This window comes from Athene noctua, chromosome 8 (genome assembly GCF_965140245.1).
Source record: "Athene noctua chromosome 8, bAthNoc1.hap1.1, whole genome shotgun sequence".
NCBI lineage: Eukaryota > Metazoa > Chordata > Aves > Strigiformes > Strigidae > Athene > Athene noctua.
The window spans coordinates 9,884,347-9,902,374 of record NC_134044.1 but is presented as its reverse complement, the minus strand read 5'-3'; the positions used below and the strand labels follow the sequence as shown (position 1 = coordinate 9,902,374).

The 18,028-nt window shown below is 36.2% G+C and overlaps 1 protein-coding gene across 1 annotated transcript in view; it reads left to right on the top strand.

The window, feature by feature from the left end:
* FARSB (phenylalanyl-tRNA synthetase subunit beta) overlaps positions 1–18,028 on the top strand; it is a 40,793-nt gene that overhangs the window by 2,635 nt on the left and 20,130 nt on the right. Inside the window, exons 4-15 of the mRNA XM_074912036.1 lie at positions 511–583; positions 1,068–1,183; positions 1,624–1,774; positions 2,908–3,016; positions 5,402–5,472; positions 6,775–6,836; positions 6,923–6,974; positions 8,513–8,574; positions 9,001–9,208; positions 9,632–9,712; positions 12,593–12,685; positions 14,769–14,886. Of these exons, the coding sequence (XP_074768137.1) occupies positions 511–583; positions 1,068–1,183; positions 1,624–1,774; positions 2,908–3,016; positions 5,402–5,472; positions 6,775–6,836; positions 6,923–6,974; positions 8,513–8,574; positions 9,001–9,208; positions 9,632–9,712; positions 12,593–12,685; positions 14,769–14,886 (1,196 nt within the window). The remainder of the gene's footprint in view (positions 1–510; positions 584–1,067; positions 1,184–1,623; positions 1,775–2,907; positions 3,017–5,401; positions 5,473–6,774; positions 6,837–6,922; positions 6,975–8,512; positions 8,575–9,000; positions 9,209–9,631; positions 9,713–12,592; positions 12,686–14,768; positions 14,887–18,028) is intronic.

Below are 18,028 nucleotides of genomic sequence, written 5' to 3'. Positions count from 1 at the left end.
AGAGTTGAGACATTTTTGTGTGGTTTGTTACTTGTTTACATAGGAGTCCATTTCTGGTCAATAAACAAACTTGCCACTTGCTTGGATTTCTAGTATGATCTCATGTAGATCAGATGTTCTTCTGGAGAGTATCTATTGTATATTTCTAAAAGTCTAGGCTAGAATCTTACTGGGTTTTGGATCTGTTCTAAAAATTTTTCAATTGCTGTTCCGTTGGAGACTTATCCTCCACAAGGAACTCCTGCAGAGTTGCGTGTGATCCTCTGTAATAAATACCACAATAAATAATTTATTTCACTTTTCTGCTGTGACTTTATTTTCTTGAGTCCTTCCTTTTTAGTTCAGTAGTTTATCACCCCATAGAAAACAAGTTTTAAACAGCTAATTTATATGCAAGAAATGTTACCAATAAACTTTTCTACATATAATTGTTGATACATTTCTAAAGTTTCCTGCATTTGGGAAACTCTTTTTTCTTCAGTTACAGACTTATTTCTGGTTTTATTCTAGGATAAATCTGCCTAGGTACGAAAAAATAATACCAGCTCAGGGTGAAGGTCAGAGGCTGATTATCACTGAAGAGGTAAAGTGTTTACTGTACCTTTTTAAATTTATTGAGAGTTTCTGAACCAGCAAGACAGGTATCAGTACCAATTCTATTAAGAGCAGTGAGACTGAAACTCTTACTTGCAGAACAAGAGCTAAAGAAATTTAAATATCTCACTGTGATTTATTTTTAGGGAAGGTGAGGGGGAGGAACAATACACAAATTATTTTGAGTGAACCTAGTAGCAGATCAAATCAAAGTTTCAGGTGCTCAGTTCAGGTGCATTGACCTTCTGGGCCACTACACAGTATATTGGAAACCTCCTTGTCTCTATCAGGCCAGGAGTGGTTGGTTTGCGTTATTTTCTCCCTTGGGATTCTGATCTCTTTCAATGAATTTTCCTTTTGATTACTATTTTACAAAAGTGGATCTTATGAAGAAAAGTGCACATTTAATCAGTTTCAGTTTTGTGTACTCTGTGTACTTGAAATTTATAATGTGTTGCTGTTGTAAATTGCAGACTGTCCGAGTCCGTCCTCATGCTGTAGCTGCAGTCCTTCGTAATATAACTTTTACCAAGGAACGTTATGATAGTTTCATTGACCTCCAAGAAAAACTTCACCAAAATATTTGCAGGTTAGTGCTTAAGTTTAAAGTAGTGTATAGTGTCTAGATGATTTTATTTTGTTAAGACTGCACATCCCTGTTGTGGAGAGGCCATAAATATATTTGTGCTAAGGAAAATCTTTTATAGCAGCTGTCTTGATCCTTCTCATTTTCTTGCCTGATTCTGCCTGCTCTCGTTATTTTTCAACATAAATAGCTGTTACAGCTCCTGTGACAGTTGAGAAAGAAGCGTTTTGCAACAGTCTAGTTGGATTTGCCTTTGACTGTTAGGTGTGTTAACATTCATTAAAATATTATTATTCATGAAAGTAACTTCTAGACTTCTCAAAATTGCCCTTTACTTTTTCAGTTCTATGAATGCAGAGGAGTATAGAGAGCATCATGAGATACTCTCAAAGGAACTCCAAATATTACTAGTAAAATCATTATTTTGCCTTCTTTCTTTCTAGGAGAAGAGCGTTAGTAGCAATAGGTACCCATGATTTGGACACCATCTCTGGTCCATTTACTTATACAGCTAAAGCACCTTCTGAAATTAAATTCAAGCCCTTGAATCAATCCCAGGAGTACACAGCTTCACAAATTATGGATTTGTATAGGGTAAGTGGGATTTTTCGGACTTGTTGCACTAAAAGCAGAAAGATAAATTTCCAAGGCTTAACATCTCTTATATCCTTGTTTTTAAGAGTTGTTCTTAAAAATAAAACACAAGCTATCTTCTGTAGCTTCAGCCAGTGAACATTCCACATTTTGCTTATTAATGAGAAATGCATGGTAATATTTTATTTTTATTGTCCAGGAAAGATGCATCATGGTGTTTTGTGGCTAAGCATAACTCTTCGAGTAGTGGGTTTGATATTAACACTCTGATTTATCAAAGACTGCTTTTCATGATGCTCTTAATAATACTGTAAAAGAGTTGCATATTTATCTATCTACACTGGTAAGAAACTCAGTGTACAAAGCTGAGAAAAGCTTGGGGTAAATAATACCAGATTTTTTAATGTTACTTTAATTTGGCTGCATAAAGGGCTCAAACTTCTGACACTGCTCTTGGCCCAGCATCCCGATGAAAGGATTCTATCAGGTCTAATTTTATGATGTTTATATGGGCCGCTTTAAATGTCAGCATTTGAAAACTATACTATTGTCACTGTTGGTACAGTATACTGCTGGAGCACACATATTGGTCATAGAGATAAATAAATTCTCAAAGATCTCTGACTAAAGATGAGTAAAAGAGCTAGGAAACAAGGGGAATCAGGTGGACTAAAAGTAAATGATGTTTTTGGTACAACATATACCTATGTCATTGGAACAAATGTAAATATTGAACCAAATTAAACATGGCAGTATTCAGCAATTTAGAATTAAAAGTATTCTAGTGCTAATTTTTATCACTTCTAAGGAAGGTTGTGTGCCCATTGAAGGATGTGTGCCCATGGGTTTGGCAATGAAGGGTCTGTTCTGCTGAACAAGGGCATTGTTTGCACAGCATGGCCTATATATCTATGAGAGAATCCTTAAAAGAAATAATTTTTAACACTTCTGAAGAAAACCAAAACTCCAGTTTTCTCATTTCAAAGTTCTCCTGCTTCAGAGAGCAAAAGCTTTTGATAGTGAAGTACCTCCCCTCTTTCAAAATTCCTATTAATCTCTCAGCAAAGGATTGTAGCACTGTGGAAGTTCAGAAGTGAGCTAATGTGAATTCAGGTTGTGTTTTGTTTCTCCAGACCGACAGCCACCTTCGGCACTATTTACACCTAATTGAAAACAAGCCACTTTATCCTGTCATTTATGACAGCAACGGTGTTGTTCTGTCCATGCCACCAATCATCAATGGTAAGATTACTTATGACTAGTTTATACTGCCGCTGCTATTTTGTGTGGGTGTCAAGAGTGTCCAATAGAAACATTGATGTGTCATAAGGATTATTCTGTTTTCTGGAAGTTTTTTCACTTATAATTTCATATAGTCTTCTTTCCATCTTTCAGTTTAAATGCATCCAAATTTTTTTGCTCCCTCCCTAGGCTGCTAGTGTTCTTTTCTCATTGTCATCAAGAGGATGTAAAAGTCCCATTGCAAACCTCTGTATTTATCTTCTCATACCCTTCTAGAACTGAAGAAAGGTTACTTACGACAGGAACCTTTGTCAAGAAAGCATTTTGTTTGCATATGTAAATATTTTTCATCAGACATTTAGCTAAAAGAAGTGGGTAAGAAATTATTTTGTAAACCGATAACTGTAACAGTCTTCTTTGTGCTCTATTTTACGTGGTCACAGTGGGGAACTTTTCAGCTAGGTCTTAAGCCCAGTATATTTATCAACAGTGTAAACAAGTTCTTGTGGTTTCTTTTGCTATCACACAAGTGATTCCAGAAGACTTTAATGGCTTTAAAAGAATAAATCGGTTTAGACTTTTTTGCATTGTTTCTAAACATGGGTTTCCTCTGAATACAAAAGAAACTACGGGTAATTTTGAGAACCATGTTTACTGAAGCCAGTTAATGATGTGGCAAGAATTACTCCTTTAACAAAGATTTTTCAGTATACCCGTATATTTAGGTCAAGAATCAGTAACTTCCCCTACCCTGACCAATAAAATCTGCAGTGATAATCTCTTTGAATGTATTTTTCCTAATTGACCTTATCCATATCTTAAACAGCTAACCCAAATCTTCTTAAAAGGCAGCTCAAACTCTGTGTCAGGGACTGGTAAGAGCAACTGTTCTGAACTGAAGGTGGTGTCAACCACTGTGTCTGATCCTTGTTAGGCTCATGCCAACTTTGGAGTGTTCCATGTATAATCACTGAATATTGTTTACATTTTATCAGTTAAAAAGGTTGAGCTAAATTTAATACCTGTCTCTGTTTTAAAGAACAGTATTTGAGAGAAGCTTCCAGGTTAAAGGTTCTTTTTAAACAGATAATGAAAAGTAAACATCTGTATTGGTTTTTTGGATTATCTACAAGCACTTAAGTGAAAGGTTATATTTGCTTTGAAGTGAGTCCAGAAATGCTGAATGCATTCCATCTGCAAAGAGGTACAGCACAGCATCAAAGGGAAGGGAATAGAAGATCCTGCAGTCTTAAGATTTCCAGTGCACCTAACTTTCAGTCTAGCTGTGACCTAGTTTCTCAGGTAGGAAACTAAAACACAGAAGCTGAATGACTTGCTCAGGGTCAGACAGAGGAAGCGAGAATGCCCATGTGTACCCAAGCGTGTGCTTCCCTTTGCCTCCCGTGGGGTGCATCTGCATTAGTGAGCGGTGCAATGAAAGGCGAGAAGGACAAAGAGGCTGGATTTGGCACAATCCCATACAATTCTAGGACTGCATATGTCCATGCTGCGTGGTTACCAGCAATGAAATTCATTCAGGGTCTGCACTGCACATCTATACCTAACAGGCAATACAAGGCAAGTTTCTGTACAGCTGCCCTAGGTTGCTTGTGGCTTACTAACAGAACCCCCCTTTTGTAGGGAACCAACTACTGGGGGACACTGCATCCAATTTGCAAGAGAAACACTTTAGGTGATGCCCCTAAGTGTATGTTCTACCTTGCTTCTTCCAGATGAGAAGCAGTTTTGAGTGCATCGGTGGTGTGCTTCAGTACACACCTCATGAATCCCTGTACAGACACAAAGCAAATTCATGCCTGAAAGGAACCCCTGCTAGGACCTGAATCACTAACATAGACAAACCCATAGTATGTTAGCAGGCAGTGTCAAAAGATCTTGGTTATTCACAGAAGTAGCTATAGATATTCACCAATCTAAATCACTTTTTTTAAAAAAGCCATTTTATACATTCCTGTCCAAGGCTGCTTTCTGATGCCTGTCACACATGAAATGCAAATTTGTTACTAGAGCCAGGAAAGATGAGATGCTGTGGAGGTGCAGAATCAGTTTGCAACCAGCAGATGGCCACTATTCTGTTATTTTGTTTCTTCAACCGGTTACAGAGATAGTGGTAGATTTTTGTGTCTTTCAATGGAAAACATAACCCCATCAGTAGATCTGGTCTGTCTTTTTCCTCTTTTTAATTTATAAATTTAAAAGGAGCTGCTATTCTGTTAAGAATTGTGAATGTGGTACAGTAGACATCATGGCTTTTTAAGCTGCAGAAGATGAGAATGGTCCTTCTGAATCACGAAGTCAGTATCAGTGTCATGACAAGAAAACTAATAATATTTCTTAATATATTTTTGTCTTTGCATGTTTTAGGAGATCATACAAAAATAAGCATAAACACCAGAAATGTGTTTATTGAATGTACAGGCACAGATATAACAAAGGTAAGTTAATATTTCCTGCTTTTGATATGCTGCAATATCATTGTTTTCCATTTAGGTCATAGAGCTCCAATACAAAGACCTACAATATCCAGACATTTACTTTATGCAGCAGACTTCCCATTTCAAAAGGGCAGGATAGGTTGTGAGACTGTGTGAAATTCCTTCAGCCCAGATTTAGGCTTGCTCCATAGTCAGTATTGTGCTTTCGTTGGATTTTGTTTTTACTGTGCCTTTACATTGACACTGAGTGTTCAGTTTGTACAAGAAAGTAATTTAAGTGAATTGGGTGGGCTTGAACACTTTTTCTAAATCTGAAAGGCTTTGAAAAGAGTAGAATCACTAAGACTGCCTACTTTGCTGCAATACTCTTCCTAAAGAATCATTTTGTCTTCTACTTAAAACTTAGGCTGAGGGAAGGAAGCCAACAGTTTTTCTTCTTAGTTATCTTTTTCAAGCAGGGATGTTGTGCAAATAATTGCCACATCGAAGTCTTTCCATATGCAAATTCCATAACTCAAAGCTGAAGCGTGAAAGCCTAGCCGTTATAATTGACTGTTCTTGAATATAGGTTCTTCATTCATTGATAGTTTCCCTAAAGTGTGTATTTTGACACTCAAGAGTAACACCACTTTAAACTTATCCTACCACACAATATGTTAACAACACAAATAAATTTGCACATTGGGGAGTGGCTTCTAAGCAAACCAATAACCTTGCTACTGCTTGCCATGACAGTAAAAATAAAAATAGTGCTGTTCTGTTTACATGAAGGAAACTATACTGAGTCATAAAAAAATCGCTTGTAGATTGAAAAGTTGATCTGAATCTCATGATTATGTTTTGTTATACTAATGTCTTAAAATATTAACTGTAAAACAGAAGATTTTGCAGATTAGGTTATTTGATAATATATTTCTAAACAACACAAAGTCCTTCAGTCCCTACATTCTCACTTGGAACTTCAGTGAAATGACTAATCAGGCTAAAGATTGGGAAGACCCTGTTTCAACTGGTAATAAAGACTGTATGTATCTTCAGAACAGAGTTTAGCAAAAATATACATGGTTTAGAACTGTGAAAACCAAATATTTCAAGTTTTTGGATAGAAGTCTTTGCAGCAGCATTTTTAAAAATTCAGTCTAGTATTCTAGACTGCTAGGATTTTGGTTCTTAAGTTATTAAATAGAATAATGGAGAGAGTGTAAGACAAGATTTTTTCCTCTATTTTTTGTTATGATGTTTTGTCTGCTTCAGCACCAGTAGATGACAGATTTCAATGTGATTATTGTCTTTATTTTGTAGGCAAAAATTGTTCTTGATATTATAGTCACGATGTTTAGTGAATATTGTGAGAAGCCATTCAGGTGAGTATAAATCCCCAGTCAGACAGATACTACATTTGGGCCATGTGTTAAAAACATTTTTACTTCTATTTTTCTGTGTCTCTCAGTGTTGAAGCAACAGAAGTGATTTATCCTAATGGGAAGACCCACATCTATCCGGTAAGCATAGTGATATGATATCCTTGGGGAAAGGATTTTATTTACACAAAATCTGGTAAGAATGACATCGTCTCTTTTTCTGCAGAGGCAGAAGGTTCTGAGCTGTAGTGTAAAAAGCTCAGCTTGGCAGTATCTGTGTATTAGTGAGTCAGGGCCTTCTCTAGCCCCACGAAAAATAAATCCAGCTTCCCCTTATTTAGAAAACTCATTCTGAAGCTCTGCAAATTTATGATAAGGCTAAAAATACAGTCGCACTGACATAGCCTGGTACTCCAAAAAGAAGGGTAGGGTTTAAAGATACGAGTGGTAACCACTATTGTGGTTTGAAGTTCATGTGATACAGACTTTTTTAGGAACAAGTAAAGATTGCAATCAAAGGTCATAATCTGTGTCTAAAGCCTTTAAAACCTACATGTTCCAAATCAGGTAAAATGAATGCGGGAAGAGGTCTTCAGCCTTAAGCCAGTGGACAACAGAAATCAGCCTCAGCAGAACTTACTTATCAGATCTGGAAACTTTAATGCCCTTCAGTTAAAATAACCTTGTAACACTGGATTTTTCAGGCTTTCACTTTATGGACTCCAACTATTTAGAGGTCTGTAAGGCATGGTGTTGACATCAAGTGCAGGTTTGCCTGCATTCAGAGTCCCAGACAGACCTCTTTGCAGTAACGGAGTCTTACTTTTTTCTTTTCTTAATAAGTATAAAGAAAACAATTCCTCCTGTTTCCTGAAAGTAACTGAAGACAGAGAACTGGTTGAGTTCATAAAATCAGATGTATCAAGCATGTACAAACTGTTTAGAGGGAAAGAAACTTATTGAGACTTTTTCTAGTGGTGTTTTAACTTTTAGCAATGTCAGTTTTAATCAACAGAGGAGAGACCTAGAATCACAAAGAGATATCCAACAAAACATAAATCTCTACAATAACCAAAAAAGCTTCCCTAGATAAAATAGAGAGAAAAATACCCAAAGTTTTAGATGCTAAGGTTTTTAAGGATTTGTATGCCTAGAAGTTTAGAAACACCTAAGTAAATACATACAAAATAACTTTCTCAAATACGCTGCAAACTTTCTAAGTAAAATACCAGTAGATATTTCTGTGCCAATATGGAAATAGAAAGTTTTCTTTCCCTTTCCTCCTCAAAGTCATTTGATCTGTACTAGACCATGAGATCTCATGCATGACCATTCACTGCTTTAGGGCTTTGACTTAGGATGAACTGGTGACTAAAACCTTTCAGAACCTCTGTTACTTGCATATATCAGAAATTATCGGAAGTTTCAATAACAGGGATTTCACGCTGCATTCGACCTTGTAGCTTAACTGAGAACAGCTTTTACATCACGTACTATAATATGTTTTCAGGAATCCTGTTATCTTAAAATAATAAGTTCAGCCTAATATTCCACACTTGCCTTCTGTCATTTAGTTTTGTAATTAGAAGAAGCTAGATTACTAAGGTGTCAAAATTGAATTCACTTAGGTAGAAATGACAGGCACTGTGTATGCTGAAAAGCTTTGTCTTTCTTTTTAGGAACTGGCTTACCGAAAAGAGAAGGTGAAATCTGAACTCATTAACAAGAAAATAGGAATCAGGTATGTTACTGCAAATGAAAACTTCATTTTTACTCATAAACATTAATCATGAAAAAGGTACTAGAAAACATTGATTATTGCATTGTTTTAAAAATGTTTACACTGTGATTTATTTGCTTTTTAATTTGTCACAAGTGCAGGGGTTATCTTGGGTAATTAGATCAACTCTGGAAGACTTCTTCCCCTGTTTTCAAGGAAAGTGAGTGACTCTTTATGGCTTCACAGAACTGTTATGAAGTAAAGAAAAATGACTGTCAAGAGTCAGAATCTGAGCTGGTTCTGATAGAATACTAAGTCTATGTACTGTCCATAAAGCATGAAGATTCTTTAGGATATAAGGCAGTGCAACAGAAACATTGATTACTTTTAAAAGCCAGTTGATACAATGCAAGATCCATAAATTACTACTGTCTTGTTTTGTTTCAGTGAAACTCCATCAAGCCTTGCAAAGCTGCTGACTAGAATGTGTTTGAAATCACACGTCATAGGGAATGGGAACAATATAGAGATTGAAATCCCTCCTACCAGAGCGGACATTATCCATGCATGTGATATCGTAGAAGATGCAGCAATAGCTTATGGTTATAACAACATTCAGATGACTATTCCGAAAACGTACACCATAGCTAATCAAGTAAGATTGCTCCTTCAAGTAAATGCTCTGTTGTCAGTAAATGACTAGTGCATGCCAGAAGGGCTTTGGGGAAAACAGAACCTAGGAATTAAATATTTTGACATGCTTTGCCTTGAGAAGTATTTACCATGGATAGGATACAAAACAGATGCCCCACTGATTTGAATAAGTCCAAGACCAGTGGTTGCTGGTACTTGAAAAAAGACGGGGTTTAAGTAGTGAGCCCATATTAAATCTCTAATTGGGAGATTCATTTCCTCAGGCAAACCTGAAGGCAGCCGGCTGACGCTTTCAAATATTTTAAGCACACAAGCATAGTACCTCCCTAGTGAATTCACCGTAATGTAACAAGCAGAATCACCTCAGGAAAGAATACAACATTGTTTTTAGATGGAAGTTGAAAACTTTTTTGTTCAATTTTAGCTCCCCATCAATAAGCTCACAGAACTTCTGAGACTGGACTTGGCAGCTGCTGGATTCACTGAAGCGCTCACTTTTGCCCTGGTATATTTTACTGATTGCATATTTTTCTTACTTGCATGTTGGAACAGTGATGCAGCCAAAACTGCAGAGGATGGTCTGAGGATATGTTGTTGCATAAATGTACCAGTATTATCTGTTTACAGTTTTGGCAGGTGATTGTTTGCTAGTGCTTTGGAATGTAGTATACTATTTTGTGAGTTTGTAGGTCAAAGAAATTGATTGAGTCACTGTTAACATGGCATGTAGTTCTAAGTATAGAGGCAAAAATAGCTGCTGAAGTACTGGTTTTAGTTTAACTTGATAGGATGAAATTGTATGACAGCAAGTCTCTCAAGACTTTGATCACAAGATGATGTGAAATTCATCATAGTTTGATAATCTGGAAAACAAACATTAAAATTTAGTACTGTCTGTACTTTTCTCTAAACTTATTACAGTTTAAAGATTACCCTGTTTCCAGTTCTCTTTTTACTATTGTCACTTGCCCATGACTCCTTGCATTATATACCAAGCTGATATGTAGTTATTCAGTCAGCAAAGAATTTATTTTAAGAATACCCATAAAAAAGTTATAATGCACGCTAAGGGCACACAAATTTCTCTGTAAATTTCACCACGGGTAGGGGGTTTTTTTTGCACGGAAGAACAAATAATACAGTAATTGTTGCTACCACTGGTTGCAGGTGTTAGTCACATTATTTGTTACAGCCATGCCAGTAGTCTTCTACCAAGAAGTGGGACGTTGCAGCAGCATATGCCACTCCAGTACTAACAGCTGGCATAATTTCTAATACTGAAATTTTGCATCAGGATTGTTTTGTTGAAATAAAATGTTCAGTAGGAAATACCATCATGGTGACTTGTTCATACGCCTTTGCCATAGCTGTGAGCTGGATCGGAGAACCTGATCTACTATTTTAAAAAAAAAAAAAGTTAAATATACCCCCATGCCCTCCAAATGTATATGCTAACTGTCGTATTTGGAGATTGGCATAGTCAGCTATTGAAAATGAACTATAACTTTTAGAAAAGCCTTTCTGTTGCAAGATCTGCTCAAAGCCTTTACCTTAAAGTGAAGGTTGTAGACATTTTAGCAGAGGGGGAGCGACCATCACATATTCTGTTAAAAACTGTGGAATTTCTCAACCTTTTCCCAAACTTAAGACTAGATGGCCAAAAGTATACATCCCTGAAAGTACACAACCATTTAAAAGACAGTTATCTGATCACAGATTATTTTTTGATAACTTACTCAAAGATTTTTAAAATACGGTGGTGCAGACTCCTAAAACATTTACATGCATTTGAAAACTTCAGGTATTCCAGCCAAAGTTGGCAATCCGAATGGATTCAACAAAATTTTAACACCTTCAGATTTCATGGAGCTTCAAATCAAAATTTGGACTAATTCTAAAGTCTAACAAATATATTACAGTTTTAATATTCTGTTACTAACTCATTTAAGTATCATGCTGGGGTATAATATGTATAACATGATCAAGCTTTTATAGATTTTCTTTGTCCATTAACAAATATAATTACATTTTTTTAGCACTGAATGGGTAATATGCTCAAAAACCATCTAGTATATTACATCACTACAGCTGAGGACCTCTATGAACTGCAACAACAGAATTTTGTAAGATCATGCAGTATATCATGTTATCACATTACATATTTGTATTTCTGCTGTGGCATGGTGAAACCGACAGTCTACTGTATCACCAACACTTTATTAAAACACCAGTGTGAGGCCTATGACTATGACAAATATCATTTGTGCTAAAACATTCTGTAGCCCAGTGTTATATGACAAACACTGCTTATGTATTTGTGCATAGTCTGTTTCTTGGTTTGAGCCTCAAATTATACTCGTACACAATAACATTGCTTTCTGTGAGGAGCTCCAACTGAGCCAAAATGCATTTGGTTAAATTGCAGTAACATACCATAGTTTAGATACACATCTGAAAACTGTTTAACACAGTTTTCTCCTCCTAAGGTCAGCATTCATTTAATATTTTATTTTTTTGTAGGCAATAATTCATTTTTTCAGAGGATATCATCTGCTCATTTTCCTCACATTTGGTCTATCAGCATACTTTTCAGAGTGATGCCAGTGCAAAGGGAACACTTCTGGGAGACTGCAGTATACTAGCAAATTCCCAATTACATGCCTAGTCTGCTGTTGGTTTCTTTTAATACATTAATAAAGCTCTAAATTCTGGAAATTTGAGTGTGGATCTTATCAGTAGCATCTGTTGCTGTATGTGCACAGACATCGTCTGAGCCTTACAAAGTGCATGTATATTTCTTTGCTGACCAGCTTAAAAACACACCTCAAGAATAAGGGCTTTAAAAATACTCCCAACTCAAAAAACATTAAAACAATGATGAGTTATGAGAATCCTATGCAGCTATGAAAAATGGAGGCTTGGCCATATGACCTGTTTTTCACAGACAGTACTTTACTTTCTGTAAGCAGGCCCAAGGGATTGTTTTCTCTGTGAGAAAGCTTGGGTACCATTCCCTTTACAAGTGCTATTTTCAGAATAAAATACTCTACCCACTGCAAGTCAGGGGGCAGAATCTGAGCTTCTGTTTTTAAAACAGATTACAGCAATCCTTGAAAGAAGCCTCGATAAACACTTGCCTTTTTTTAAAAAAAAAAATTAGCTTTATTTGGTTTGTAATTAACATTTGTAGATAAACCAGTTTGCCTAGCCTTAAGACTGGGGCTTAATTTTTATTATGAGTGGTGCTGCACATGAGAGCATATATTATGGGGCCTTGGAGCAAATGCTACAATTACATTGTTGATTCTTGATATCCAATTTCAACATTGGCTTACTGTCTATTTTAACTACTTGACCTTGGTGGGTTTTTTTTTCTTCCTCTCAGTGTTCTCAAGAAGACATTGCAGATAAACTGGGCATGGATATCTCTGCAACAAAAGCAGTGCGCATAGCAAACCCCAAAACAGCAGAATTTCAGGTGAGAGAATTCACAACATTGTCACAAATTCTGTACTTGAAAGAAAGGAATCAACAGGAAGTAAAATTTATAAACTATAGAGCTACTTTTCCTGCATTAAAGAGGATGTGCATAGTTATGTACTAAACTTGCTAGCAGTTGTTTTCTGTTACTCTTTTACTGAGAAATACCTTATTTCATGTGAAATACTGTGAGCTTTCCAATAATGTAAAATACCATGCTCTGTATGACAGCATGTGGCAAAATTGAGCTGAAAATCCCAGATGACTGATCAACTCCTGCATTTAGAAAAGCCATTCAATATAAATAGAACTACTAGACCTGCCAATCTCTAAACTTCCTGAACTCTGCATAGGAAATGTTTTTCTTAAAATTATTAATCATTATTGCTCTTTTTTTAAAAAAAAAAAACCTTTTATTGCTCTTTTAAGTATTTTAATACCCATTTCTAGATCATTTGATCTTTGCTAGAACAGAGAATAAGAGCTCAAATACAGTATTCTCAGCAATTCTGAAAATAGTTAAAAGTGTACCCATGGTTTTTATATTTCTGTTGGGGAGTATTTTTTTTAAAAAAGATGCTTTCTTTAGTTTACAGCAAAGGTAAATTTAGAGGCTTTTTTTGTTTGAACCTAAGAAATACAAAGGTAAACACTCTGTAGAAAGGTTTAGAAAGCTTGAGCAGTCTGTGGGTATTAATATTTTGTGATTTATGTTCTCTACTTAGGATCTTCTTCAGTAAGTCTGATTTCTCTGAGTGTCTAAAATACGTTTCTAGATCTTATCTCTAATACTAAAAACGGTGTCCTGCTGCTCTGAGGCTCAGGAACAGAATTTTTGAGTACCTTCATGTATTTTCTGTTCTATTTGGTACCACAAATAAACAGACATGATTATTCACCTGTTCGTATACATCATTTGGAATGGTAATTACAACTTGGCAATACAGAATGTACCACAAACAAACAATACTGAGTGTGAGCAAAGAGAGAAGAAGTGGCAGCCCCTCTAGCCAGGTACAATTTCAGATTCCTGTTCTTCAGAGACTGCAGGCCTTTGCAGTAGCAATGCTGCTAAGCAGTTACATTACTGGCTGAAAATTTAATATTCCTTATGGCAAAAATAGCCTCAGTCTTTTAAAATCTGTAGGCCTCCCTGAAAATGGGAAAGGATTACTTCTTGTGATGCACTACAAACTTTCATCTTTAGATGTTAACTGTGATGGGATTCTCAGGATGGCTTCTCCCCTATCCTCTGCTAGCAAGACAAGGGCAGGATGATGCCCTCTTCTAGCTCAGTTTGCAGCTGGAGCTCTTAATTGGTTAGGAAAAGTAAGATAGACAGAAATGCTGCATGACCAATAATAAGAAGTAAACTGTGGCTGAGCACATGGTAACTTGTTACCTGCAGTCAACAGCAGACAGTCACTTCCATCGCTTTTCCATTAGATTTACTGAATTAGACTTTTCCAGTTTGGGGGGGGAAAAAAAAAAAGTGCACTTCTAAGGAAGTATTTGAATGGGGAACACCGGAAATATGTGCATGTATTTACAACACCAGTAATATGATTGCCTCTTGCTTGGTTGCTTGGCTCTTTACATACATTTTGTACGTATTTTGGCTTGTCCACAACTGCAGTCAGAATATATCTGTTTCTGTTACTTAGGCTCCTCTTAAGAGGTATCAAGATAGTATTTCAGATAGCATTTAGTATTTCCAAAATAACACTTAATGCTTACCTTTGGAATAAGGGAGATTAAATTTATGGGATTTTTTTTTGCACTTTGTTCTGTATTATTTGTTTTTCTACCTTGAGCTGCAGCTCAAGCACCTGTGAAATTATACCTATTCTGAAGCTCACATATACGGTCTTTCAGAAAATGCAGTATAAAGAACATTCAGAGAATATACATTTTCAAGTTTAATAATTCTAAAACAAAGATGCTTAAACATAAGAGATAAGTGCAGTATTTGCACCCGACTACTTTTAAACTTTTGTTACAAATGAGCAAAACAAAAAATTAAGAAGACTTTAGCGATTTTGGAAGGTATTTCATTTGCAGCATCCATGTTTGTCCTGCAGGTGGCACGTACAACCCTTCTTCCAGGGCTGCTGAAAACTATTGCTGCTAACCGAAAGATGCCCTTGCCTCTCAAACTCTTTGAGATTTCTGACATTGTAGTCAAAGATCCTAATACAGGTAAGAGGAGGTTCCTCACAATCTTTGATAATGGAAATACGTTTACATACCAAATGCTAGTAGTAAGTAAATCTTTGTTTCTTTAAAAATGTAATAGTCGTTACATATTACATTGGGGTTTTTTATTTATGTGCCCAGCGCGAGAGTTAAGAGATTGGCATAATGGGCTAGATTTTAGAGTGGCTAGAGATAAAGTTCCAATTTAAATGCTCTCTCAAAAGTGCCAGTAGGTATCTTGCAAAGATTTTTAGGCATCCAAATATCCCTTAAAATCTGTCAAGAATACTGCAAGACCAATGACAAATGCAAGACAATTTTGCACCAGAAAACCTGCTCTAAACTGCTTATGTTGATAGACCCATTTTACTTGCTCTTAATCTAGTGCTCCTTTGTATTCTTATCGGGGATGAAACTCATGAGAAAAACTACCTACTGGTAATGTTCTTAAGTGGCACAAACCTTGGGAAAGTAGTAAATGCTGAAGGCATGCTGCTATTACAGTACTAGAGCCTGCTTAAACTGCTGCAGTTTCAAAGATGCACAGCCTTGGAATAGCAGGTTGGATTTGGAGACAGATTCTGTTCAGGAGAGTTGTCGTTCAGAGGAAAATTCTGGGGTCAGTGTGTCTCAACAAGAATCCCTTTTCCACCTTTCCATCATCTTTAAACAGGCTTGCTTGTATTTGTTCTCTAAAATTACCCTCTGAAAAACTGACAACCAGTATGAAGAATTAGATTGGTAGCAGAGATACAGGGTAAAGAATGGAGCAAGTCTGTGTATAAAAATGTATAAATAAATAAAAAGCTCTACAGTATAAAATTTCCCCTCTCATCTATAAAAAGATTGACCATATCTTTCCACTTCATCCAACTATGCTAAGAAAGCATGGATGCCTTTGAATTGTTCTGTAACCTTAATTATTTTAAGTGAAACAGCCAAAGCAGCTAGTTGACTTTTCAAAAGCTTCAGTGAAATCCTTCCTGTTTTGGGGCCTCTGCACCAATTTCCCTGTACAAAATCAAAATTTCAAATTATCTTTTTTAACTTGAAAAATGTGTCAAAGTAAAATGAACTGTAAAAATGGATTTTTAAATGTTAAAAATCTGTCTAAAATTTACTGATGCATTTCTTTCTGTATGGTATATTAGGGGAAAAGGAGTGCACAAGCTACAACTTTTGGGAGAAAGTGCATGTGCACCGAGTTACAGCTCTATAAAGTTTGCCTCTCAATGAAAAAGGCTGACGTTACTTTAAATTCAGCAGCAGAAATGGTTCTGTTGTTTCATTATCTGGTTTCAGATTTTAGTAGTTGTGTTTAAGGTATCTGGGATCTGCAAAACAAAGGTTTATATAAGGGATAAATAAAATGGCAAGTAAATTGCTTTGGTGATGATTTTAATTTGTAGATTGCTTTTTTTTAAAAAAAGAAACAAAAGCCTTGCCAAGCCAAATAAGCAGTTTTAGCAAACCATGTAGACTTATTTTTATTAAATACAGACAGTTTGGTGGTGCAGCTCATTCCTTGTTGGGCATGCAGTTAGCTAGAATGCAAAAAATGTGGTACAGATGGCAGAATAGCATCAGCATTCTTCAGAACTAAGAGTGAGGCTATTTATCTTGGACTAAGGAGTGCATTTATTCTGGCTTTATAAAATTTGCAAGTTAAATTGTTACTTTTATTTTGTGTGTGTTAATTGTAGCTCTTAAAAGCTCTCATGTATGTGGATGGCTGCTAAACAGTTTTATAGTGTACTTCATTTTGATAGGAATTGTTGCAACAGATGAAACTTCTGAGGCAGCAGCTTTGTACCCCATGCTCCTGGGCAGCCCTCTTAGGGGTTGAGCACTTGCAGACTGTGAACAGTATCTGAACTTGTTTTTAATGTCATGTTTAGAATAACTACTGTCTTTCCCAAATTTACTTCCACAATTAAAATTGCCTAATAAACAGTTTGAAAGGTGAGGGGGGAAAGAAATAACTGGTAACTCTGCAAACACTGAAAAATGTGGGGTTGTCCTCTCACATATGGAATGAGATTTCCTGCAGAACGCTTATGTCATCAGACTGACTAATTTAATTTTATTATTTCATGATTTTGGCATGCAGAATTTCCAATTAATAATTTAAAAAGTATGGGTCAAAAGAGTACTGATATTAACTGTATTTGAAATGGCATCTTGTAGTCATTCATGTGTGAATGAACCTAGCTCTTTTAAACACACTGGTTTTCAATAAAATACCTTCTACACAGAACTCATGCTTACCAAGGTGAACTGAACATATTTTCTCTTCAGACATATCTGGCAGAAAGGTTTGATGTACTAAATTAGCAAAACGTGTGCCAGATTTAATACAACTAAATGAAACCAAATCCGAGCAGAAATGTTTCTTCTCAAGGCAGAAGGAAATGTGCTGATTTTGAATATGTTACACAGCATTTATGTGGTTAGCTTGTAACACGAGGTAGTCACTTCTGGTAGGATAGTTACACTAGTGCAGCATATAAATCATCACTTTACACCACCAGTCCTAACAGAGAATACCCTTTCTCTCCCTTACCACAACAAAAGAAATGAATCCATTAGAAAATCACCTCTAACCAGTGATCTTGGACAATCTGGCAAGCTTATAGTAGCAAACATTTAGCACAATTTACCACATTTGTGGGTACAGCTGCTGCCATATTGTGAAACGTTCTTCCAAACTGTCTGGAAGTGTTAGTTATATGCAGAAAATAGTTTGGGATTTTTGTGAGGCTGAGAGACAAGTTTAAATGAGCAGGTGCCCCCTTTCAGATCACCAAGTCATTTTTCTAAAGCATCTCTAATTTGGAAGAGGGCAGCGTACAACACTGCTTTATCTTCCTCTGCACTCTTTTGGCTCACATATTTCTAAACAGCTGCCCATCCTTTGGATTGTTTTTCAGCAGCATCCCCAGGAAGTGCTTTGAAGTCTCAAGAAAAAAAAAAAAAAAATTTAGGTTGACATACTTGGCAGGCTCATTTAAAAAATAGAAATGTTTCATGGCATGACACAAGAGATCTCTTAAGTGAGTTATAAAGAACTGAAGCATTTCTAACATCCACCAGCTTTTGCCTACAGTTCCTAATACTTTTTTTTTCTTTCTATCGCCTGTAGTCA